Below are 22,778 nucleotides of genomic sequence, written 5' to 3'. Positions count from 1 at the left end.
GATATAATTTATTAGGTATATAGAGCAGTTCGTATTCGAGTTTTTTGATTTGATTATGTACCTATAATTATTTCATTATAGCCTATTCTACTTATCACAGTTTTATAATATTTATATTATTCGAATTTTGTTAAGTCGTGAGTGGTAATTACTAGTTAGGTAGGTACAAATCAAATTTACAATATGATATATTATAATATCACCATTAGTCGAATATTAATATAAAAATCGAATTTCGTTTACATAGGTATACGCCCTATTTCTATATCTACCTACAGCAAAATAACTAATAGCCTGAATTTTAATGTAGTAGTCGTATATTAATATATTATAATTAATAACATAAAATATTTTTATGATGTATTTTTATGTTTATCATTATTCATTATCAATTACTTTTATTGGTGAACGTTAATTGTGACTTCATATTGTCACAACACTCACAACATAGTCATAAAATTTTAATTTCGCCATATAGGTAAATGATTGTTGTTTATATTGTTTATAAACTAAAGCTCAGATGTTAATGACCATAAATTCATTAAAATATGCAATTATGTGCCTAAAAATTTATTAAATATGAATAATGATAATTGATTATTTTCCACAAACCAAAAGGTAAGTAATAATTATTCAAATTCATAATAATGTATTATATGCATTAAAATTACATAAATAAATTATAAATACATGAACGTAAAATACATTAAAATGTGAAAAATATGTTGCGTAACTAAAAATCGTTTACTCATACTTAGATGTTACATAGGTACTCGAAGTCGAAGGTAAAACCCACTGAACTACGAGTATACCTCGAATATTAATTCGGAAAAATGATTTAATGCGTCGTATACCTAATTAATTGTATATACATTTACTGGTCATACTTCATACTTGTGAATAATTAATGATAATATTATCATTAATCGTTCTCCTAAATGTTCAAAATAATAATAACAATAATAAAATGGAACAGTTTTAATTAGGTACTTATAATTAATATTATTAGAAAATTAGAAATATGGTACCTAATAAATGTTTAAATATTTACGATGTGCAAATATATGCAAAATAAGTAAGGAGATTTGTTATCTAGACTTAATGAATCGAATTTAAGTCATGTCTTGATATAATTTTGATTTCGCTTAAAAATATGATAAGTCATAAATATTATAACTATTTAAAAATATATAATAACATTAATAACATTGGTTGATCGTGGATTGGGGGAGGGGTACTTGGTTATTATACATAATAGGTACTAGTTTTACATACGTCAGCAGTCTTAAAATGTCTCTGAAAATTTTTTTAAAGATTCAATTAAAAATTGAAAAAATAACAATAATAAAAAAATATTTTAAATATATTATAGACCATATACGGTCATGTGAACATTATTAGACTAAATTGGAATTATTATATTAATTTTCACGTTATACATTTTTTATATTAAATATTTATGCACATAACATAATAATACATTTAGGGCCGCGGGGACCAAGGTAAAATACTCGCGCACTCGGCCCCTCCAAATTCTACCAAGTATTCGCACAGTTGCACCTAAAGCTGGTATTAAACATTCATATCGTCGTAAACATTTTATACGTTAAGTTAAACACTATATACGTTTAACATTTAATAGATAGAATTCTGTACAATACAATAACTTAACTAATAATTAATAATTATATTAAATTAGGTATTTTATATTTTAATAACATTACCATCAAAAATATTATATATTTTGTAATGTCGAAGACGGTATGGACTACGGGCTATCTGGAAACACTGTGGCACTGTGCGGCCGAGTCGGCCGACTATTTCCGCTACAGGTTTTGGCACCCTGCGCATGGGCCAAAGCAGCGGCGCGCTCGTCTTGGCGATCGCTCATCGCCTGCAACAGTTGCAGCTTCTCCCTCCTTTATCTATTTGTTTTGTTTTTTTTTCGTTTTATTTTTTTCTCGTCTCGTATCTTGTTCATTACATATCTGAAGTTTTATTTTTACACTTTACTGCTTTGGTTGTGTCGCTGTTATTACACTTACGAAGTTACGAGTTACGGCGTCGTCGTCGCTACCACCTGGGCTGAAAGTACAACAAAAGTACTAAACCATCGTCACTTTCGATTCGGGCAAATAATGCCCTTTTGCCGCATAACACTGGTAAATCGAATTTTCAAATATCTATTTAGAAACACCGTACACGTTCAGTGAACAAATAATAATAATATTTTTTCGCTGCTGGTTCGTTACCGCAATTTGTGATTACCTACCTTCCTATATGTACGGGGTTTCTGCCTTGTATATTATTGTGTTTAGTTTATGTGTGCTTGTCTCTCACCTGACAATTGTGGCATGTGATTACTGTGTTATTACTTATTACTATTATTATGTTCGTTTAACTAAGACTTGTCAACATTTTTTTGTTTTGCTTACTTATACTGCACGTATTTGTTGGAATGATTTTATATCTCAGTTTAGTTGATTTCAGATGTGTATGCTTGTTTGTTATTGTAGTTGTTAATAAATTGTGAACCGATTGATTATGGATCTGAATGATAAACAATCTAATATTCCCGATCTCCATCTTAGTGATGTCAGTAAGTAATAAAAAATAACAATTGTCAAATTATTCATTATAATATTAAGGTTATATAAATGAATGATATAGATAGGCTATATTATTTAATTGATAACAATATTTAGGTTTTAGTATTTTTTTTTTTTAATTTTGGGCTTTAAGAAATACTGTAATTTTTAAATCTTTGGAAAATTAACTTGAAAATTGAAGTATGATTATACAATAGTAATTAGATTGTTCTTGAGTTTCATCAAAATATTTTTACTTTATATTGATTTTCAAATTTTAATAAATATGTGTATTTACTAGTTGATGTTAAGTGTTTTGCTTACGTACGTTAAATTATTTACCTATGTATTGTCTGCTGTATTAATGTGAAATTGCATCAATAAATATTTTTAATTGTATTAGCTTGTGAGAATTGGGTATTCAATACATATAATTTAAAGACATACTAAATAATTTTATTTAGAACATATTTATTATTCAATATTCACAGTAATAAATATTAACATTTATAAGTAGTTATAACTAGTTATAACTAGTTTATTATAATTTAATTATAGTCATTAAACAAATCATTATTTACATATTTTTCTTATTTTTTATTTGTTATCTATATTATGGAGTATATTAATAACAATTAAAAAATGTATGAAATATCTAGTTAAGATATTCAGACAAATTTTGCATGTTAATTTAGCTTTAGTTATATTGCATTTTATAGTAGTATATTATTATAAATATGTTAGAAAATTAAATTATTATGTGTAACATATAACATTATTTAGTTGAGGTCATTGAAGAGCACGTAAGAACTGATACTGTGCAACAAATGGACGGTCCATCATCAAACAATGGGCGAAGACCAATAACTACACCATATATAAAAATAGTTGAACAGCCTGCATCAAAAGCTTTGAGGTTTAGATATGAGTGTGAAGGTAGATCAGCTGGGAGTATACCTGGAGTTAATAGTACGACTGAAAATAAAACCTACCCAACAATTCAAGTAATGTTATTAATAAATTATTTTTATTAATTATCAAATTTACTTTTTTTTACTATAATATTTTTTTGTATTTTGGTTTCAGATAGTGGGATATAAAGGTAGAGCTGTTGTTGTTGTATCGTGTGTCACAAAAGATAGACCATTTAGACCTCATCCTCATAACCTTGTGGGACGTGACAACTGCAAAAGAGGAATTTGTACTATTGAAATTAATAATGAATCAATGACAGCAAGTTTTCAAAACTTAGGAATACAGTGTGTAAAAAGAAAAGATATTGATGAGGCTCTTAAAGTACGAGAAGAAATAAGAGTAGATCCTTTTAGAAGTAAGGAAGTTGTTAAACATATCTATACACTATTTAGTTATACATTTTATGAAAACTAAAATAGAATATTATGTGCATTATTTTTAAATATTTTATAGCTGGATTTTCACATAAAGATAACCCAACTTCAATTGACTTAAATGCAGTAAGGTTATGTTTTCAAGCATTTCTAGGTGGTACACAAAAAGGAAAATATAGTATCCTTGAACCTATTGTATCGGATCCCATTTATGATAAAAGTTAGTTTGTTTAAACTTTATGAAATGATTAGTGTTCAATTGTTATTATCTTAAATAATTTATATATTTTGTAATTTATCATTTTTAGAAGCAATGTCAGATTTAGTGATATGTAGATTAAGTGATGCAGCAGCTTCAGTTGTAGGTGGTAGAGAAATCATATTATTATGTGAAAAAGTAACAAAAGGTAAAATTAAAATACATTTTTTTTTTTAATATTTTAATGTTTTCTTGTATGTATTATTAATTTAGATGATATTCAAGTAAGATTTTTTGAGGAAAAAGATGGTGTATGTACTTGGGAAGGTTATGCTGATTTTCAACCTTCAGATGTACATAAACAAGTGGCTATTAGTTTTAGGACTCCAAAGTATAAAGTAATGCAGGTAAATTTAAACTTTTATTTTTATAATTTTCAATGTGCAAATTTACACATTTATGGTTCAATATTTTTTTTTTTAATTTTTAATTTAGATTGATGGTCCAATAAATGTATGGATTCAGTTAAAACGACCTACAGATGGCATGTGTAGTGAAGCTCGTCCATTTTTGTTTACTCCAGTTGATTCAGGTATGTCCCCTCAGAAATATGATAGGCTACCAGAAAAAAGTTTCAATGATTACTGGGCAGATGATCAACCAGAAGCAAAAGTACCGCTTAGCGTTTTTGATAAAAATAAAGATAATGAGGATGAAGATAAAGTGGAGATAAAAGATGAACCTATGGAGGTCAATGAGGATACATGTTATGATATTAATAAAGAGAATAAAGAAGATTCAATTAGTTCTTCTTCAGAGGTTATGGGTGAAGATTTGCGTGGAACTTACTCTAGTCTTCAAATGGCATTTAAAAATCCATGTTCAATACCTGAAAGATGTCAGAGTTACGAGGATGTGTCAATTTTACCACCTAGACCTCCTAGTAGTTCTAAACCAAAGTTTGATAATAATACTGCACCACCATTGCCACCAAAAAGAGTTAAAAAAAATCCTAGACCTACAAAATATCTTCCTACAGTACAAGAAAAACCATCAAAAATCAAACTGTTGCATAAGTTATTGAGTATGCGGAAAAGAAGTAAATCAATGTGTTCATCAAATAGTAGTATCAATGAACCTATTAATGATACTCCTTTGACAGAAGCAGAAAATTATGCCTTATATACTTCTGTAGCACCTCATGCAGCCATGTCGGAGTTTGACGAATCGTCTATGTATTATAGCACTGTTGAAGGGGGCACAGTTACAACTGTAAAATAATGTTATCGAAAGATAAAGTTAACTATCATCATTTTGCTCAACATTTATAAAACAAATTGTTGAATTAAAAAAATAAACGTATCAGGGTTTTAAAATAATTTAATTTAATTATTGACTGGCAGTAAATATTGATATATTTTGCTTATACTAACAATTTATTTTTACTTTGTTAAATTATTGACTAGAGTATAATTTAGTTATAGAAATAGAGAAAATTAAGGTCTAGTCCATAGTTAATAAAATTAACATATTAACAACTTATTTTCCTTTTTTCATTATATAAATAATTGTGTAACTTTTGTTTTTGATCATAATTTTCATGTTCTTTTTCTAATATTGTTTATGGGTATATATTTTTATATTGCAGTTAAATATTGTGAGCCAAGTTAATGTTCAAAAATATATTTTATTATTTTAAGTTTATGCAATGTTTATTGATTTGTTTATTGCGCGTTATAGATCCAGCCATGTTGAAAAGGAAAAGACAGAAATTATCTAGCGAAAGTGAACTTTTGAGGCAATTACAGAGTGACCCTAGTGAGTAAAAAAAAATATAAATGACATATAAGCTTTTATAAACAACCCTGGGCGATGTAAGGTGATTTTTAAAAAAATGTTACTATTCGGTGCCGGTGTCATTCAGTTTATGTCAGTTTCATTTAATTAGCATGATACTAGTATTTATAAATTTAACGAACACGTGATAATGTGTATATCTCTGTACAAACATAATTGTGTTTCTTTCTTTTTCTATACATGTTCAAGTATATATACATAAATATTATATATATAGAAATTTTGTAGTTTAATATTTAGTCTGTGAAAATACAAGAAGAAGAAAGGATCAAATAAAATTGAGGAAGTAATAAGTAAGTAAAAGTGGGGTAGAGTATTTCTTGGTTTTATGTGGTTTTTTTATGTAGATTTCAAGATACTGGATGGGATATAATGTGTATTAGATTATTTCCTATTTTATTTAAAAAGAATTTATGTATACAATACTTGATATGAAATATTTATGTATATTCTTTACATAGTGCTTATATTAATTTTTATTTTGAAAAATGGTTTTTTTGCCAAAATTTAGTTTAACCTTTGTTGGCTATTTAAATAATATTTCATCGTTTTTTAATCAAGAGTGGTAAATGGATATTATCTTCCTTACCTTTAGTAAAATGTCCTTAAATACCTGCGCAGTTAATAAATTTGTATGTAGATCCAATAATAAAAATTCACCAATAAATATACATAAATCAGTATTATAAATTATATTATATATATATTTTTTTTTAAGTAAATGCAGAGATAAATTATTTTTTAGTTGATTTTATACACCTGGTATTCCATCCTGTGTTATTTAAATATTTGTTTTTCTAATTAGATTTCTTAAGTAATTTTAGATCATTATCATCTTTTGTACACTATTTTATTTTCTTAAAACAATGTGATTTTTCATGTTTAGAATGTTATTTTTGTTTGTAATTGCTTTATTTGTTAAGTGTTTTTTAACAGTAACATTTGCATGCTATAGCTTTATTTTTAAATTGTAACAAAATACAGTTTTATTATTAATTATATTATTTTAGGACTTCTGGCTCAGCCTTCTAATTTTATTGATGGAATGGTTATTGACCAATTGTCTATTAATGTCAAAGAAGAACCAGGTTCGAATTATATATTAGAATTTTTACATTCAAAAATTAACATTATTTATTTTTATTGTATAGAAACTAGTCCCAATCCTTATAGTGGCTTATATCCACTTTCAAGTTCAAGTGTTCTTGGTCAACATTCACCTATGTATAATTCAAGAACCCCTTCACCACTTGAATACCAGTTCCCAAATGTAAATTCTAACTCAATGTTTGGGCAAACTACATTACTGAAGACCAATATTCGACCACCTACAGGTAAACTAGTTTTTATTCTATCTAATAGTGTGATTAGATTTTTTTTTAAAGTTATTGATTATAATATTTAATAAGTACTAATACTATTTTATTATTTTAATTAAATCAATGTTATCATTACAAGTTAGTGCTTAAAAGTTTTTTCTTTATTGAAATATTTGAATATTAATTAAATTTAAATTTACATAAATAATAAATTTTGTCCAAAATTGTTTTATGATTATTTATTTTAAGTTAAAACATATATTTATTATTGTAACCTCCTATTTTTTATTTTATCATAAAATTTTGTTTTGAAATACTTAACAATACGTTTTAATAGTTTTTATGAAATTGTGCAGGAATTCAAACTAATTGTGGTACAATAAGTGGTTGCACTATCACTGAAGTATGCCCTACACTTAATACTCAAAATACATCATCTCAAAAAAATTATGCTTCACCAACAACCATAACTATAGCACCTTTACCATGTCCAACAGAAGGCAATAATGAGCCTAATCTCATGGAAACTACATTCTCAAGTTTAGATCGTTTAGATTCTAGTGATTTGAGAGAATTCACCTTGTTGGAAGATAGTGAACATGTGTTGTCAGCTAATTTGTCCGCTAGTCTACATTTAGCTGAAAACAATGCTCAAGGAAAGCCTGATGAAGAAATTGTAGCCCAAGAAAATAATATGTCAGACAGTTTTGATAGGATTGCTAACAATACCCTTAATGAATTCTGTGAGATTTACACTAAACGTAATTAATTATTGTTTGTTAAAATATCTATTTATAACTTTGTTAGGTAAAATATTATATATAATATATACCGTTTTTCTTTTTACAATACTTCTATACAAATTTTATCCATTTGACATCTTTTTTTGTAAATAAACTATCAAATGTTTGCAATTGAAGAATGGACATCTGTTGAAAATATATAAAATAAAATATTGACAAACTCAAAGTTACCATATGAGTTATTATATTTTTTATCTTACCTGTTTCCTAATATACTTCACTACTAATTCAATTTGTTCTGGGTCATTACATTCTTTATTGAATACTCTACGCCATACCATACTGGCTAAGACCATATCATTACTGAGCCATCCTTCATCATAACCTACTAATGCTCCTCGTAGTTGATCACTCAATTCCTTTAATTGACGATGCCGAACATCTGCATTTACCTAATAATATTAAAGTGGTTATTATTTATATATTTTATTATGTTAAAAGTTCCTTTTTGTTAATTAGTAATAATGTTATTTAAACTATATGATTATTTTTTTTTCTCAAACCATATGAGCTTATTTATAGATCTGTATGTTAAAAGAATGTAATATAATACTACATATATATAGAATTTATAAATACGTGTATATTTTTTAGCTGTCAAAAAGCAACTATCTCCCAAAAAACTTACAATTGCTAATTTTTTAGAACGAAACTCAACATCATTCCATAATGCTTCCATGATAAAATTTCTAATCATTGCTCCTTTTGTACCTTCATTCATTAAACGAACAAATATCATCCATAAGTGAAGTTCTGTTATAATAAACCATGAATTGAATGTATCTGGTAAGTTAAGTTCTGAAAATGAATAATAGCTTTGAGAAAGTAATTAAAATATTTATGTAATGCTCATTTTATTACTTGTCATGATATCATCAAAAGGAATTTGATCAACCAATTTTTCATATAAAATCCAACTGTTTGCTTCTAATCTCTATAAAATATCAGTGTTAAAATAATTAGGTATTATAAGTTATTAACATATTTACGTGAAAAATAAATATTTACTTACTGATTTATTTAGTGGGTTCATTATTTTAAATCTGTCAATAAATTCAGAAATCTTACTTTTAGTACTAACACCAACAAAGTCTGTGACAGCATAACGTTTAGAAATTACAAAGTTTTTATTATACATTAGGTTATTAGATTTTATAGCAACACAACATAATGATCTAGTTTGGAAAGCCAATATATTTCTAATCGGTACAAGCAACTGAAAAAAAAAAAATGTTCAATTATTTACTTATCATTATAAATAAGTTTATAGATTCTTTTCATCTAATTCTCAACAAATAATTTATTATGTGATGTCTAAAGTAATTAAAAACAGTTTATACAAAGTTTAACAAAAGCAAGGATTTGAATAATAATACATTAATAATGATGGCGGTGTAAAAGTGAATTAAATATTGGTTAAATTATTAATGGTAAAACTAAAATATTATATTTTTAATATCATAATTTCTGATGATTAATAAACAATATTTTTCATTCATTTATATTTTTGTTTTATTATTTATAACCTAACACGATTAATTACGATTTAAACTTTAAAGGTTTTCTAAAACTAGATAGGTACCGTTAATGCATCAAAATTATGTATAACAATATGTTCTAAAGTGGAATATTATTATATTTTATGTATGAAGACTTACCATTTGATCGAACTTTTATTGACAATTTACGTAGTACGAATAAATAATTTATAATATACGTATTAAACTATGAAACCATTAACCATTAATTATTGGACAATTTTGAATGTTGCGCACGGTTTTGTAATATTTCGCTAGCTTGTAAACAGTCTGTCAGTAGTTTGTCTTCGTTGATGAATTGGCTATAACAAGCTTTACAGCTGGTCTTCAACCGGGCTTATATATTAGTTGGTACCATAAAAGTACAACACTCCCGATAACGCTTATCGGCCGTGTCGCAGTAGTATCACAAAATACATTTCAAATCTTATCCAATGGTCATATAACCGGTTATCATCAACGAACCAGGGTATAGACGAAAACTTGGAGCATACGCTGGTGTTACGGCGATAAGCGATAAGCGAGAAAACTGGAGAAGAAAATCAGACACCGTACATCACCGTAAACGAAGTCGGATGTCAAGTGATGAGCAGTTGACGAGTGACGACCGACGTAAAACAAATAACAACAACAATAACAATAATAATAGTAACGACGAGCGGTAGTAGTGACAATAATTACCACAATAAGTCCGTCGGTCCACCGCGGGTTTTCTCGCGCAAGTTGCCGACGTCGTTGCCTTCTCAGCCGACTGCCGAGTCAAGTCGGCGCGGAAGTTGCGTGCGTGCGTATTGTGCGAGATCTGCGCCCGTCCTGGTTCAGTTTTCAGTGTTTTCACGGCAATGCGCCCCGCCGGCCAATCAGTGCTTGGTCAACGTTCGCTCAGAGGTGTTCCCCTGTGCACGTCCGCCACCGTCGCGGATTGAACGCCGTCCATCTGTCCGGGTAATGGTCTCTAATCATGGGCGCGCAGCAGACCAAGGATCGCGCCCTGAACTCGGGATCGCTGACCGTGCGCAGCATCAGGTCCAAGCCGCGGTTTTCCAACGTCAAAGATGGCAAGAACCAAGGGCTCAACATATTCACCGAACACAGTGGTGAGTATGCGCTACTCTTAAATTATTGCATCATTATAGATGTGTTAGATGTGAGTATAATAGTAGGCACTATCGATGATCATAATATGTGACTATAATACATCTATGTGCCATGTTCTATTAAATTTAAATTGCTAGCAATTTGCCATTTTCCAGTATTTAGCTAACAGTAAAACAAATATTAAGGTAGGAGAGTCCTCTGTTTAGCTGGAAACACAATTAAGTACAATTTGATACATTTTTGTTTTAAAATAATTTATAACAATTTATAATATTAGCACACACTTTCTAATAGGCTATTCATATAGTAGATGAAGTAGATAAGTGTTGACTCCACTAGAATAATCTTCTTAAGAATAATACATTATAATAATATTTGAAAATTTTAAAGTAAAATTTGTAGCCGATAGCTAATACTGATGTAAACCATTTAATGAAATATAAATTATATTTAGTGTTCATCTATATATTTTGTTTAACCTAATCAATATAGGAATATGTTATATCCGTGAATTTAAGTAAAAACTGAAAAAAATGATAAATTATAACTTTAAAGAGAAAGTTAAGTTCATGGTGTTTTATTACAAGTTAAACATAAATGTAATTAATAATTTATAATTTTAAACCAACTTTTTATTACTAAATTCATCTATTTTTTGTACCTAGTTTTGATTATGTGGCAGTTAGTAAATGGGAATAATGTATAATATAGGAATAAAGTTTATACAAAAATAATTAATATTCTGTAAAAAGTGCACAGATGCCTTTATATAATCAAATAGTAGCATTACTGAGTATAATTTATCATTAAATTAAATCTACTTAACTAAAATGTATTATAGTTTAAAAAACAATAAATTATCAAATTATAGTTTTTCATGTATTATTGAGGTATAGATATCTTATTGATGTTAAGTACTAAATAATTATAATTTCTTACAATAATTATAATAGGTACTTAAAATTAATATTATTCATGTTTAATAAAAATGTGTAATATAGGTATTAAGAAAAAAAGTCTTCTTTTGAGAAAGTTTCTTTATAATTGATGATATTTTCTGCTCTATAATTTTTGTAGTTAGGTTTTAAATATATTAATTATTTAGTATTTGTTTGTCAGATATTTTTAATTTATATTAGGTATATATATCTTAAAAGTAATTGACCATATTTTAAGTATTAATTTTAGGGTAACAGATTTAATTAAAATATACAACAGTTTAATTAGAATTAGAATATCTAGCTTAATTTTTAAATTGATTTAATTAGATATACTTAAAATGAAAAAAAATATGTATAATTATTATTGAATAAGATTAGATTGTAAATATAAAGATAGTTTTATGTATTTATACCAGACATTATACTGATATACTTAAAATGTACTGTTATTTAAAAAATATATTAAAATGTTTTCTAAAATATTTTAAATTTTTTGTTAATTTTAAATGTACTAATCATTAATCAATATTTTATCTACATAGAAAAAATTTTAACTAGAACAATCTTAGTATATCTACTTTGAATACTTAACATGTTGATAACCATGTGACTGCTAGTGTTTGCACAGCATTAGAATACAACATCATTTTTATGGATGCTGGCAATTCCACCATGTTTTTATTTATATCCCATATATGACCACTAGTGACCATAAATTAATATGGTTTTAAATTAATGGTGAATTAGTTTTTAATTATTATTAACTTCAATGGCACTCCAATAATACATTTTTTGATATAATAAACATATTTATATTTTATATGTTTTTATGTTTTTTCAAATAAAGTAGTATACACAAATTAGGAAAGACATGGAAAAATATGTTTGATGTGTCGATAATATATATTGCGTAATTACTAGTGGTCACATAACAATACAAAAAATTTAAATTGATTTTTTAATAAAATGTGTCTTCTTTATATTAAGCCATAAGTTTCATTAAACTAATTTGGTTAACTAGAAATTACGAGTGTACTTATTAATTATTTTTGTAGACCAATTATATAGTTTATCATAATTTTTTAAGATAAAATTGTGAAATCAATTTAAAATAATTGGAAATATAAATAATGTTTTTAATATTACTGAGTATAGTACATATTCTGTAATTTAGTAAATATTGGTTAAATTTATTTAACAATTTTTAATTTAATTAAAAAATCTATTTTATCTCATAATTGATTAAAAAGTGAAATTTAATTTTAATTTAATATTTTAAAATTACAATTTATTTTTACAGAAGCATTATTACAAAGCCGACCTTTACCTCACATACCAGATCTTCCTGATGGTGATCCTCCTGGAGCCATTCCTTCTGGTGGTGGGAGTTCTGGTGGTTCTATTGGTGGAACAATTTCAAGCAATTTAGAATCTTCGATTCGATGGACATCAAAAGAAAACTTATTGCAATCCCAAGAAGATGATGATCCTCAGTTGTTTGTTGCTTTATATGATTTTCAAGCAGGCGGTGATAATCAACTTAGTCTTAAGAAAGGTTATTGTTAAACAATCACTTATTGATTTTTAGGTTATAAATAATGTTTTTACTTATTTTTGTCTATAGGAGAACAAGTTCGTATCTTATCTTACAATAAAAGTGGTGAATGGTGTGAAGCACATGCATCACCAGGACAAGTTGGATGGGTACCATCAAATTATGTTACACCCGTTAACTCTTTAGAGAAACATTCTTGGTATCATGGTCCTATATCAAGAAATGCTGCTGAATATTTGCTTAGTTCTGGAATAAATGGTAGTTTTTTAGTTCGGGAGAGCGAAAGTTCTCCTGGTCAAAGATCTATTTCACTACGATATGAAGGACGTGTTTACCACTATCGTATTAATGAAGATACCTCTGATGGAAAAGTATATTATTAGTTTAGCTATTATATGTTAATTCTAAGTGGTATTTAATATTTATAATTACCTTATTATATCTAGGTATATGTAACCACTGAGAGTCGCTTTAATACCCTTGCTGAATTAGTTCATCATCATTCAATGCATTCTGATGGTCTTATTACACAACTTTTGTATCCAGCTCCTAAACATAACAAACCTACAGTATTTGCACTTAGTCCTGAACCTGACGAGTGGGAAATTAATCGGACAGATATTGTTATGAGACACAAACTTGGTGGAGGACAATATGGCGATGTTTATGAAGCTGTTTGGAAACGATATAATATGACTGTTGCAGTTAAAACCTTGAAGGTAATTAACTTTTACATAAGGAGTTTTTGTAAATTAATTTTTTTTTAATGTTCCTGTTATGATGTTATTTTATTGTGGTAATAGTGTGTTAATTTACAACATTTTTCAATTTGGTAAATTTAATAATTTTACAGGAAGACACAATGGCACTCAAAGATTTTTTAGAAGAAGCGGCTATTATGAAGGAGATGAAACATCCAAATTTAGTTCAACTGCTTGGTATAATATAATAGCTTAAAATAGAAATTAAATTTTTATATTTATTATACATTCACATTTTTTGTTTATTCAAAATGTTTAGGGGTTTGTACTAGAGAACCACCATTTTACATAATAACAGAATTTATGAGTAAAGGAAATCTCTTGGATTATTTACGACAAGGCAATAGAGAAAATATTAATGCAGTTGTGCTTATGTATATGGCCACTCAAATAGCTAGTGCAATGAGTTATTTAGAAAGTCGCATGTTTATTCATAGGTAAATATTTTTTAAAAATATTTATTTGTTTTAGCTGAGTGTTTAATTTGTTATTTTAGGGATTTGGCTGCACGTAACTGTCTTGTTGGAGAAAATCACCTCGTTAAAGTTGCTGATTTTGGTCTGGCTCGATTAATGCGGGATGATACATACACAGCACATGCAGGTGCAAAATTTCCAATTAAGTGGACTGCTCCTGAAGGCTTAGCTTATAACAAATTCTCAACTAAAGTAAGCATTATTTTAGCAGTATTTTTATTTTTAATGTAATTTTTTTTTTTTTTTTTAAGTCTGATGTGTGGGCATTTGGTGTTTTACTATGGGAAATTGCAACATATGGTATGTCACCATATCCTGGAGTTGATCTAACTGATGTTTATCATATGTTAGAAAAAGGATACAGGTACGATAATACATTTTTATAGAATTTTTGTTTAAACTTTGTACTACCAAATTTAACTGCTAGAATCTTATAATATTTTTGTATCAAAAATGAACTAAACCAATATGATTAAGTTTAAATAAGTGAAATACATGTAAATCTTAAAAATGTTTAATGATAAATTTTGTGAAGTCCTGGGAAGTTGGCATTGTCTAGATACTGTTATTATGATAAAATTAAAAGAGAAATTTCTTTGTAAAGAAATGTCTGGTTAGATTTGAATTAAAAAATAATCTACTATAAACATTTTTGGGAATTTTTAGTCAAGTCTTCCTTGAATCCCTTGATACTGTTTATTCATATTTGAAGAGTTATTGTTTTATCCTTGAGTCCATATATTTAATAGACTATAGTCCGCGACACGAAAAGTGGCTCCTGTGTACCATGACCCGTTGCTGCTTCCTTACCCGTTAGCCATTGATATTCAACCTATACCACATAATCTGTGGCTATGCCACTCGTAATACAATTTTAAGTTTTCAATGTTTTCTATTTGATTTGAATAAAAAAATGATTGGTTTATAAATTTTTCAAAGTTTTTTAGTAAATCAATTTTTAATTCAAAAAAAACGTGGCAATTAGTTTAATTACGTTATGAACCACTGAGGCGAAACGGTCACTAGGTTTGTGATGGGCAGGGGCCACTTTTCGTGTCGCCGACTATAACATTAATATATTAATATAATTTAATTTTTTTAAGAATAAGTAAAATTTAATTCAGTTGCTAAATGTACATTTAATAAAATTATTAGCAATGAATATTATGAGTTAACAATATTATGAGTTTTTTAAGTTAATACATTAACTTAAAAAAAAAAAAAATATATTATTCAACGATATGACATAATATGTGTTATATTCTAATACTGACAGTGTGCTACTCCTGATATTACATCTAGAGGTTTTTTAATTACCTTTGAAGAGTTGGAAGTGATTAGCCGATAAGGATGAAAGTTATTGGTGATGGTAGTGGTTGTGGGGAGGTTATTTCTCCTTGTCAAAATTTATTGGCATTGGGTTTTAAATAGAATATTTCATTTTTATTTTTATACATTTTTTGTTGCTTTTAAACTATGAACATTTGACCACCATTGATTAAACTACATCAAACACATATTTTAGAATGGATTGTCCACCTGGGTGTCCACCAAATATATATCAACTAATGAAGCAGTGTTGGCAGTGGGCTCCAAATGAGAGGCCGTCTTTTAAAGAAATTCATCATGCTTTGGAAAATATGTTTCAAGAATCTAATATTATTGAAGGTAAAACTTATTAAATGTATATTTTAGAAAAAAATCTTTTCTAAAAAAAGTTTTCTGTTTCTTATTTTAGAGGTGGAAAAACAATTACAAGGGAGCTCAACACCTCAGCTATCACATAAAAAGTCTCACGGTAATAATTCAAATATCATGGGTACTTCTTTGGAATCTAATGGTAAATTATTTTATTATTTGAATTAAAAGTGTGAAATATTTTATTGATATTAAATATTTTTTAGAAGCGATTACACAAGTTGAACGTAATTTGTCTACATTTGGTGGACCAGTGGTTAAAGGAAGCCTTGTACAATTGCGACGTCCAACAAATAAACGTGGAAAAACAGCACCGGCACCACCAAAACGTACCAGGTAATTTAGTTATAGTTTTGGTTATTATCTAATTATTAAAATACCTTTCAATATTTAATATTTTCAGTTTGTTGTCATCGTGCAGTTCTTTTAGGGATTCACATTATGGTGGTCCAGTAATGGCTGATCAAAATGATGCAGCTATGTCTCTTCCTCCACAACATTTTTTCGAAGACAACTTTCCACCAAATGGTTTGTTTTACACACAAAAAGAAATAAATAAAAGTTCAAATTTATACTTTATATTATCTATAACATTTAAAATATCAACATCATTTCCTTTATGAGCCTAATAAAAATAAATATGATAATTAATCAAACTAAATTTAACAATTTATTAATCCAAATTGGACTCAAAAAAATTATAATAATATGATAATATACATGAAAGTAAGTAACAGATTTAATTTTGATTTAGTTTTGAGGATGGATGATTGGAATTAATAATTAAAATACATTGTTTTATATTAAAAACTTATAATTTGCATAATTTATATAGGGGTGCTTATAATTCATAATTTATTAAAAATTAATAATTATTTTGTATGTATTATAAATTCTTTTGATCGGGCATTATTGATGAGCTATCATAATGTTATGTATAGTAAATGTTAAACGTTGATATTTGTTAGTAGTTTTTGGAACGTATTCTTAAGTCTTTGTCTATTAAATAATTGTTATGGGTTTAAATATGGTTGCAGGAGTTACCAAAGAGTTGCACAACGTAGTAAACAGCCTTGCTGATAGCGATGGCGCCAGTGAGGAAAGCGCCGAACCGGCAGAAACCGAAAACGAGTGTACCCACATACCGCAGTTAAACCGAGTCCACCGCGGTTCCCTCACAAAAAAGACGTCCAAACACCAAGCGTCACATCCACTTTACCAAAGAGACACTAGTAACTTAGACACGCCAAAGGTCGCGGCGCTAGAAGTGCAGAACGTAAAGCGCGCCATCAACCGCTACGGTACGTTGCCAAAGGGGGCGCGCATTGGCGCGTACCTGGAGTCGCTGAGACACGGTAACGGCGAGTCGACCGAGACGAACACATCCAAACCGCCCGCCAGCTTGCACCGTAGTACCAACATGCCGTTACGCCGGCCTTTTCAACAACCAGGTAATATGACTAGGAGTAACTCGTCGACGAATTTTCAGCCCTCCTCGCCGCGGACTGTTCGCGCCCAACCGACAGCACCCCCCAACCTCGCGGACCTCGAATTCCCGCCACCACCGCCGCCCGAAGACCTCGACCACGAAGAGATGTCCACGTTCCGATTCGGCGTGAGTCTCAGACACAGAGAACCGTCGACGGATTCGTGCAGCAGTGCCAAATCGGAACCGGCCAGACTGAAGTGTGTGGCGGCGCGCAAGGACAGACTGCATCCGGCCGAGCACAGCAACAAACCTGGGGCGGCGGCTGCCGTCGAGCCGTCGCCCGTGTTGTCGAAAAAGAACATTGCTGTCGCCGAAGTGTCACCGTCGTCGGACGAAGACACTGCCGCCAAAGACGTGAAAAGTCTCGTGCCGGACATCATGAAAGAAATGATGGAACTTAAACATCAATCCACGGCCGGCGACAAGAAGACGACCACGACGAGCAGTGGTGCTGTTCCGGGCAAGGAAGATCAGCAGCAGCGGCCTACGTCTCCGGTCGATTTCAAAACGAGCCTTAGGAAGGTGAGCGCTAAGGACGACCGCGATCAATATCACCCCCTTCACCACAATCAGCAGCAACAGTTGCAGCGCATCGACAACAACATCGCCGAAATCAAATCGCAGTTGAAAAAAGTGAAAATCGACGAGAAAAAAGACGGCGGCGATTTGGTCGAATCTACCGGTGACGGCGGTGACGGCAGCGACGACAAGAGGCGGAGCACCGGCAGCATAAGCAGCTTGAAAAAACTTTGGGAGGGCGAGAGCCCGCCGTCGGAAGTGGCAGTGGCGGTGACGGCGAAGGAGAGACGTGTCTGGCCGCCCCCGCACGACGACAACCGACCGGCTGTGCCGGTGAAGCCTTCATCGGCGGCGGCAGCCGCGGCCGCCGCCGCCACCAAGTCGTCCAACAAATCCAACGCGATATACGCGACGCCGGGCGCGGTGTCCCCGTCCAACATCGTCGAACAGTGGCAGACGGTGGACAACAGTCTGCGGGCCCTACGCGCCGCGCCCGCCGTCACGTCGGCCGGCTGGCTGTCGCTGTCCGACAAGGTGGGCGGCTTTCACTCGTCATGCCTCAACTACGCGGACACGGCGGCCCCGCCGAACCTCAGGTTCCACCTGCGCGAGCTGCTCAACAGGTTGGAATCGCAGTCCCGGCAGATGCGGTCCGCGGGCGGCGGTCGTCAGCAGGCCGACCACTCGACCATATTCCAAACGCTGGACGGCACCCTCAAGGACATACTCAACGTCATACAGAGATAGAACTCGCCAGCCCGCCGCCGCCACCGAGTGTAGTCGTATTGTTCTACACAAACACTTACCTTACTACCTATTACAATATATTATTTTATTATCATATATAAATATTATTATGTATTACACGCTTACTCTGCGAATACCAACCCGACGCCGTGGTGTCACATTCCTCTAACGATATATTCTATACGAAATTATTTATTATTTTTTTTTTTATTATTATGGTTATTATTATTATAATTATTTTGAGTTTTGACTGTACAGACTTTATACTTTCTCTTAAAATAATATTCGAAAACAACAAAAATAAGTGTATACTTTAAAATTGGCATTGTGTGCGTGTACGTACGGTGCGTGTAATGTGTGTGACTTTGATGTTGACAGGCTTCTCGTTTTTTTTTTCGTTTTTGACAATAACGTCTCGAGGCAAATTTTCATTTTCACCGTCGTCGAATTATTTATTTTTCTTTGTGTTTCTCGATTATTGATCTGATCGGTTTTAAATTGATTTACCAGCGAACGTATATATTAAACAATTTGATTTTTTTTACATCGAGTTACAGTTGTTCCCGCCTGTTGTGAAGTGCGAGTAACAACAAAAATGTTTCGGTTCCATTAATATCCTCGCTTTTTTTCGTACAGTCGATTAGGATACGATACTTATCATCTGCAATTATCAAGCGTTTAGTTTTTCGGTTAAAAAAAAAAAAAAAAAAAAAAAAAATAAAAATAAAAATAAAAAAATGAGTGGTTGACACGTACTTCGTAATGATACCTATACAAATTAGAACCATAGAAGATATTGTGTTTTTTATTAAATATTTACTATTAATATTTTACATTAATGAAATCATTCCAAGTGTTGTGCAGTAATAATTAGGCTTTGACCCTTTGCCTAGTCTTTCGGTAAATGCATTCCGTCATTTAATATTCGAATTGCTCATAAAAAGTACACGAGAGGTTCCCAAGAATAAAACATAATATGCAAATTGTAATATAAATAATAAAATTTCCGCGACGTTATGTCAATTTTTTTTTGACCTGTGGGTTTATTCATGTTGTTATATGAAAACATATTTATACTATATTTATTATGAATCCCAGTTGAGTGTCGTTTAAGTCCTGAACGATTACTTGTACTCTACTTAAATTGGTTTTTACTTGTGTGTTGACAGAAATTTATGTGAGCAGTAAGGTCGGCACACAAAGATTATTATTATAACTATTTGTTTTTTCTTTTAATGTGTTTGGTGTCTACTTATTCTATTCTGAATGACCGATAACTTGTTTGCGTGCTTGTGTGTTTGTGTGAATGAGTGAGTTTATTTCATCGCTATTTTTATTTTTTATTTTTCTACCTAAAGAATTAAACTGCCCATATTTTGTTGCTCAATGATTTGTTAATTTTTACCATACCTGTAAGATGATTACACCACGATATCGATTTATATCCTCTTTGTGTTTTTTATGTGTATGATTTTTATTATTATTATTATTATTATTATCATTAATTACATATTTAACTTCACCCCATTTCCTTGTTTTCCCTTCTTGTTCGATACATGTATCGTTAATGAATCGTACGCCTACATCTTATTGTAAAAATGCGGTTTTCGAGTCTTTGATCAACGTAATATTTAATTCGATTATATTATATATATATATAAAAAAAAAAAAAAAAAAAAATTGAAAAGACTGAAATGATTTTGTCCACTGGTAGGCCTTTATAAATTATTAATATTGCGATAGTGTACCTACACACGTCATGTTCATCGCAATATTATGTGCGTAAGAAAAAAAAATTATCTTTGAATATATTATGTAGATCTATGTACCTAATCATTTAATTTATATATATATTATGTCTATGTAATAAAAATAAAAATGTTTCATTTTAAAATACTGATCTAGTCTTTATATAGTAGTAGGTTATTTTTTTTCGTATCAAAAATGCACGTTATATCTAAATATTATATTATTTTAATATTTTCTAATTTCTATTAATGAATCTTACGATGTTTACTGTTTTTGCGCTCCGTCTGTCTTGACATAAGTTTTTCGTCTATTATTATATTAGATATATAGAACTTACTGTGCGGAAGCAAATGTAAAACATTTATTACAACGATATTATTTTATTTTATAAATCAATAATGTATGTTAATATAATATATATATATAAAAAAATAATAAAAAATAGTGAGTACTATAAAATATACTATTGACAATGTTACGATTAGAAATAAATGTAATTTTTATAATATTTAAATATTGTTGTAAAATAGTTTGTTCATTTTTTCATTTTTATCGATTATTGACTGACTCTACTTTGATTTCTGACTTTAATAGTAGGTACCTACATTCAACGATTATTTATATAGCGATTTACAAATCTTGCAATTCAATAGTTTACGCGCTTCTGCCACTGCAATTCATCACGTGCATTCATCTTGTGCTGCAAAAGAAATTGCCATGGTCTGTCGAAAATCGGTTCTTGTGCGTATCACCACGTGACATATTGATTGCAACAACCGGTCTCGATGACAAGGTGTCACACAGGGATGCGAAGATCTCTCGGCGAACAAAGTGTGTAATCGTATGCGGAAGATCACAGGAACGTGCGAATTTAAAGAATCTCCAATGAAGTTTACAAATCGTTTGTCAAAGTAAAATGAAAGACGAGATTTTCCGAAAATTCATTATGAAGTTAATACCAAGTGAATACTAACTGTATGATTAAAGTGATTAAACTCCTTCTATAGGTGATATAAATATGTCGAGGGATCTCGAGTGGTAAGAGTACAAGTATTACTTTAGTATGAATACGAGTATAATTACGATGTTGGCATTTGAGGATACTGTGCGAATTTATATGGCTGACTGACTCGTAACGATAGGTATGTAATAAATTATAATAATTTAGGCGTTTTGAAAACAATTTTGATGATTTTATTGATTTAACAACGATGTGCGTTTATTTTATGTATCTATGTGTCATCACAAAAATCATCAGTAAAAATGCTTAAATTTTTAACTTCAGTATCTTGTCTGGGCAGGAAAGTAAATCTAGTTGATACTTTTTGGTGTTATAAGTAAAAAATTATCAGTATATCAGTACAATTTCTAATTATCAGGAAGAAAAATATGGAAATGCGAAGGAATATTTATTCGTAAAAAATTTTTGACAAATTCGATTTTTTAATTTTGTTGTAATTAAACACTAATAATCAAAAATACTTGAAATTTTAATCAAATGATTACCTAAATTGGTATTATATTGGTATAATTGGTATAATTTAAAAAAAATTTTATTTTTAAGCTATTCATAAACATTTGGTATTCTCAATTTTTTTGTTATAAATATCGGTAAAATAATTTTTACTCGGTCAAAATATTTGACAATTTAACTCAAGATTTTACATACATTTTTTTCATTATAATTATTTAAAAACTCTCAATTGATTTAATCCTTAAATCTTATTCCCTCTTATTCCATTTAAAGCTAATTCACCATAAAAATCCTTTATTAAATCGATTTATTTCCCGTGTAATTTCTGACAATTTCCAAAGAAGACCTTATTTGATCTGTTGTATGAAACTACTGATTAGTGAGTACCTTCCCACCTTGTAATTTTCTGCTATTTAATTTAATATAAAAATGTCTTAGTGTTACAAAGAAATGTATAGATTGTGATTATGCTTTTTAATAAAATAAAAAAAAAGCTTTTAAAAACTTTAAGGATACATTAAAACGATTTTTTGTCTAAAACCATTTGAAGTTTAAACTTAGACAAAATTAGATATTCAATCAAAATAATAACGTTTTTAGTTATTCTGTTTTAATTTA

General features: G+C 29.8%; 3 protein-coding genes across 6 annotated transcripts; 2 read left to right on the top strand and 1 right to left on the bottom strand.

Annotated features, from left to right (window-relative positions):
* Positions 1–1,845: 1,845 nt before the first annotated feature.
* On the top strand, positions 1,846–8,151 carry LOC112601656 (embryonic polarity protein dorsal-like). 4 transcript variants are annotated; one of them, XM_025349382.1, is made up of 12 exons: positions 1,846–2,162; positions 2,517–2,599; positions 3,372–3,592; positions 3,675–3,918; positions 4,017–4,157; positions 4,246–4,344; positions 4,410–4,543; positions 4,632–4,728; positions 5,877–5,954; positions 7,004–7,081; positions 7,145–7,327; positions 7,669–8,151. In XM_025349382.1, the coding sequence occupies exons 2-12, from the start codon at positions 2,545–2,547 to the stop codon at positions 8,079–8,081; spliced, it is 1,743 nt and encodes a 580-aa protein (XP_025205167.1). In that variant the 5' UTR covers positions 1,846–2,162; positions 2,517–2,544; the 3' UTR covers positions 8,082–8,151. The 4 variants fall into 4 exon arrangements, with proteins under 4 accessions (XP_025205167.1, XP_025205166.1, XP_025205165.1 ...); XM_025349381.1 differs by having other exon boundaries at positions 2,491–2,599; XM_025349380.1 differs by having other exon boundaries at positions 2,481–2,599.
* On the bottom strand, positions 8,136–10,139 carry LOC112601657 (ubiquinol-cytochrome-c reductase complex assembly factor 1). The gene is made up of 6 exons (XM_025349384.1): positions 9,774–10,139; positions 9,128–9,331; positions 8,977–9,049; positions 8,744–8,913; positions 8,316–8,507; positions 8,136–8,241 (listed from the first exon to the last, which is right to left on the bottom strand). Exons 1-6 carry the CDS (start codon positions 9,774–9,776, stop codon positions 8,167–8,169), a joined length of 717 nt encoding a protein of 238 aa, XP_025205169.1. The 5' UTR covers positions 9,777–10,139; the 3' UTR covers positions 8,136–8,166.
* Positions 10,140–10,614: 475 nt separating this feature from the next.
* Positions 10,615–20,617, top strand: LOC112601655 (tyrosine-protein kinase Abl). Its single transcript, XM_025349379.1, has 13 exons — positions 10,615–10,750; positions 12,993–13,247; positions 13,317–13,618; positions 13,694–13,966; positions 14,101–14,185; positions 14,268–14,445; positions 14,505–14,676; positions 14,736–14,848; positions 16,010–16,152; positions 16,223–16,324; positions 16,389–16,518; positions 16,586–16,710; positions 17,220–20,617. The coding sequence occupies exons 1-13, from the start codon at positions 10,615–10,617 to the stop codon at positions 18,935–18,937; spliced, it is 3,732 nt and encodes a 1,243-aa protein (XP_025205164.1). The 3' UTR covers positions 18,938–20,617.
* The last annotated feature ends 2,161 nt before the right edge of the window (positions 20,618–22,778 follow it).

Source organism: Melanaphis sacchari, unplaced genomic scaffold (assembly GCF_002803265.2).
Source record: "Melanaphis sacchari strain LSU unplaced genomic scaffold, SCAv2.0 Contig7_pilon_pilon, whole genome shotgun sequence".
NCBI lineage: Eukaryota > Metazoa > Arthropoda > Insecta > Hemiptera > Aphididae > Melanaphis > Melanaphis sacchari.
Note: the sequence above shows the minus strand (reverse complement) of the source record. Positions and strands in the feature narration are given on the sequence as shown.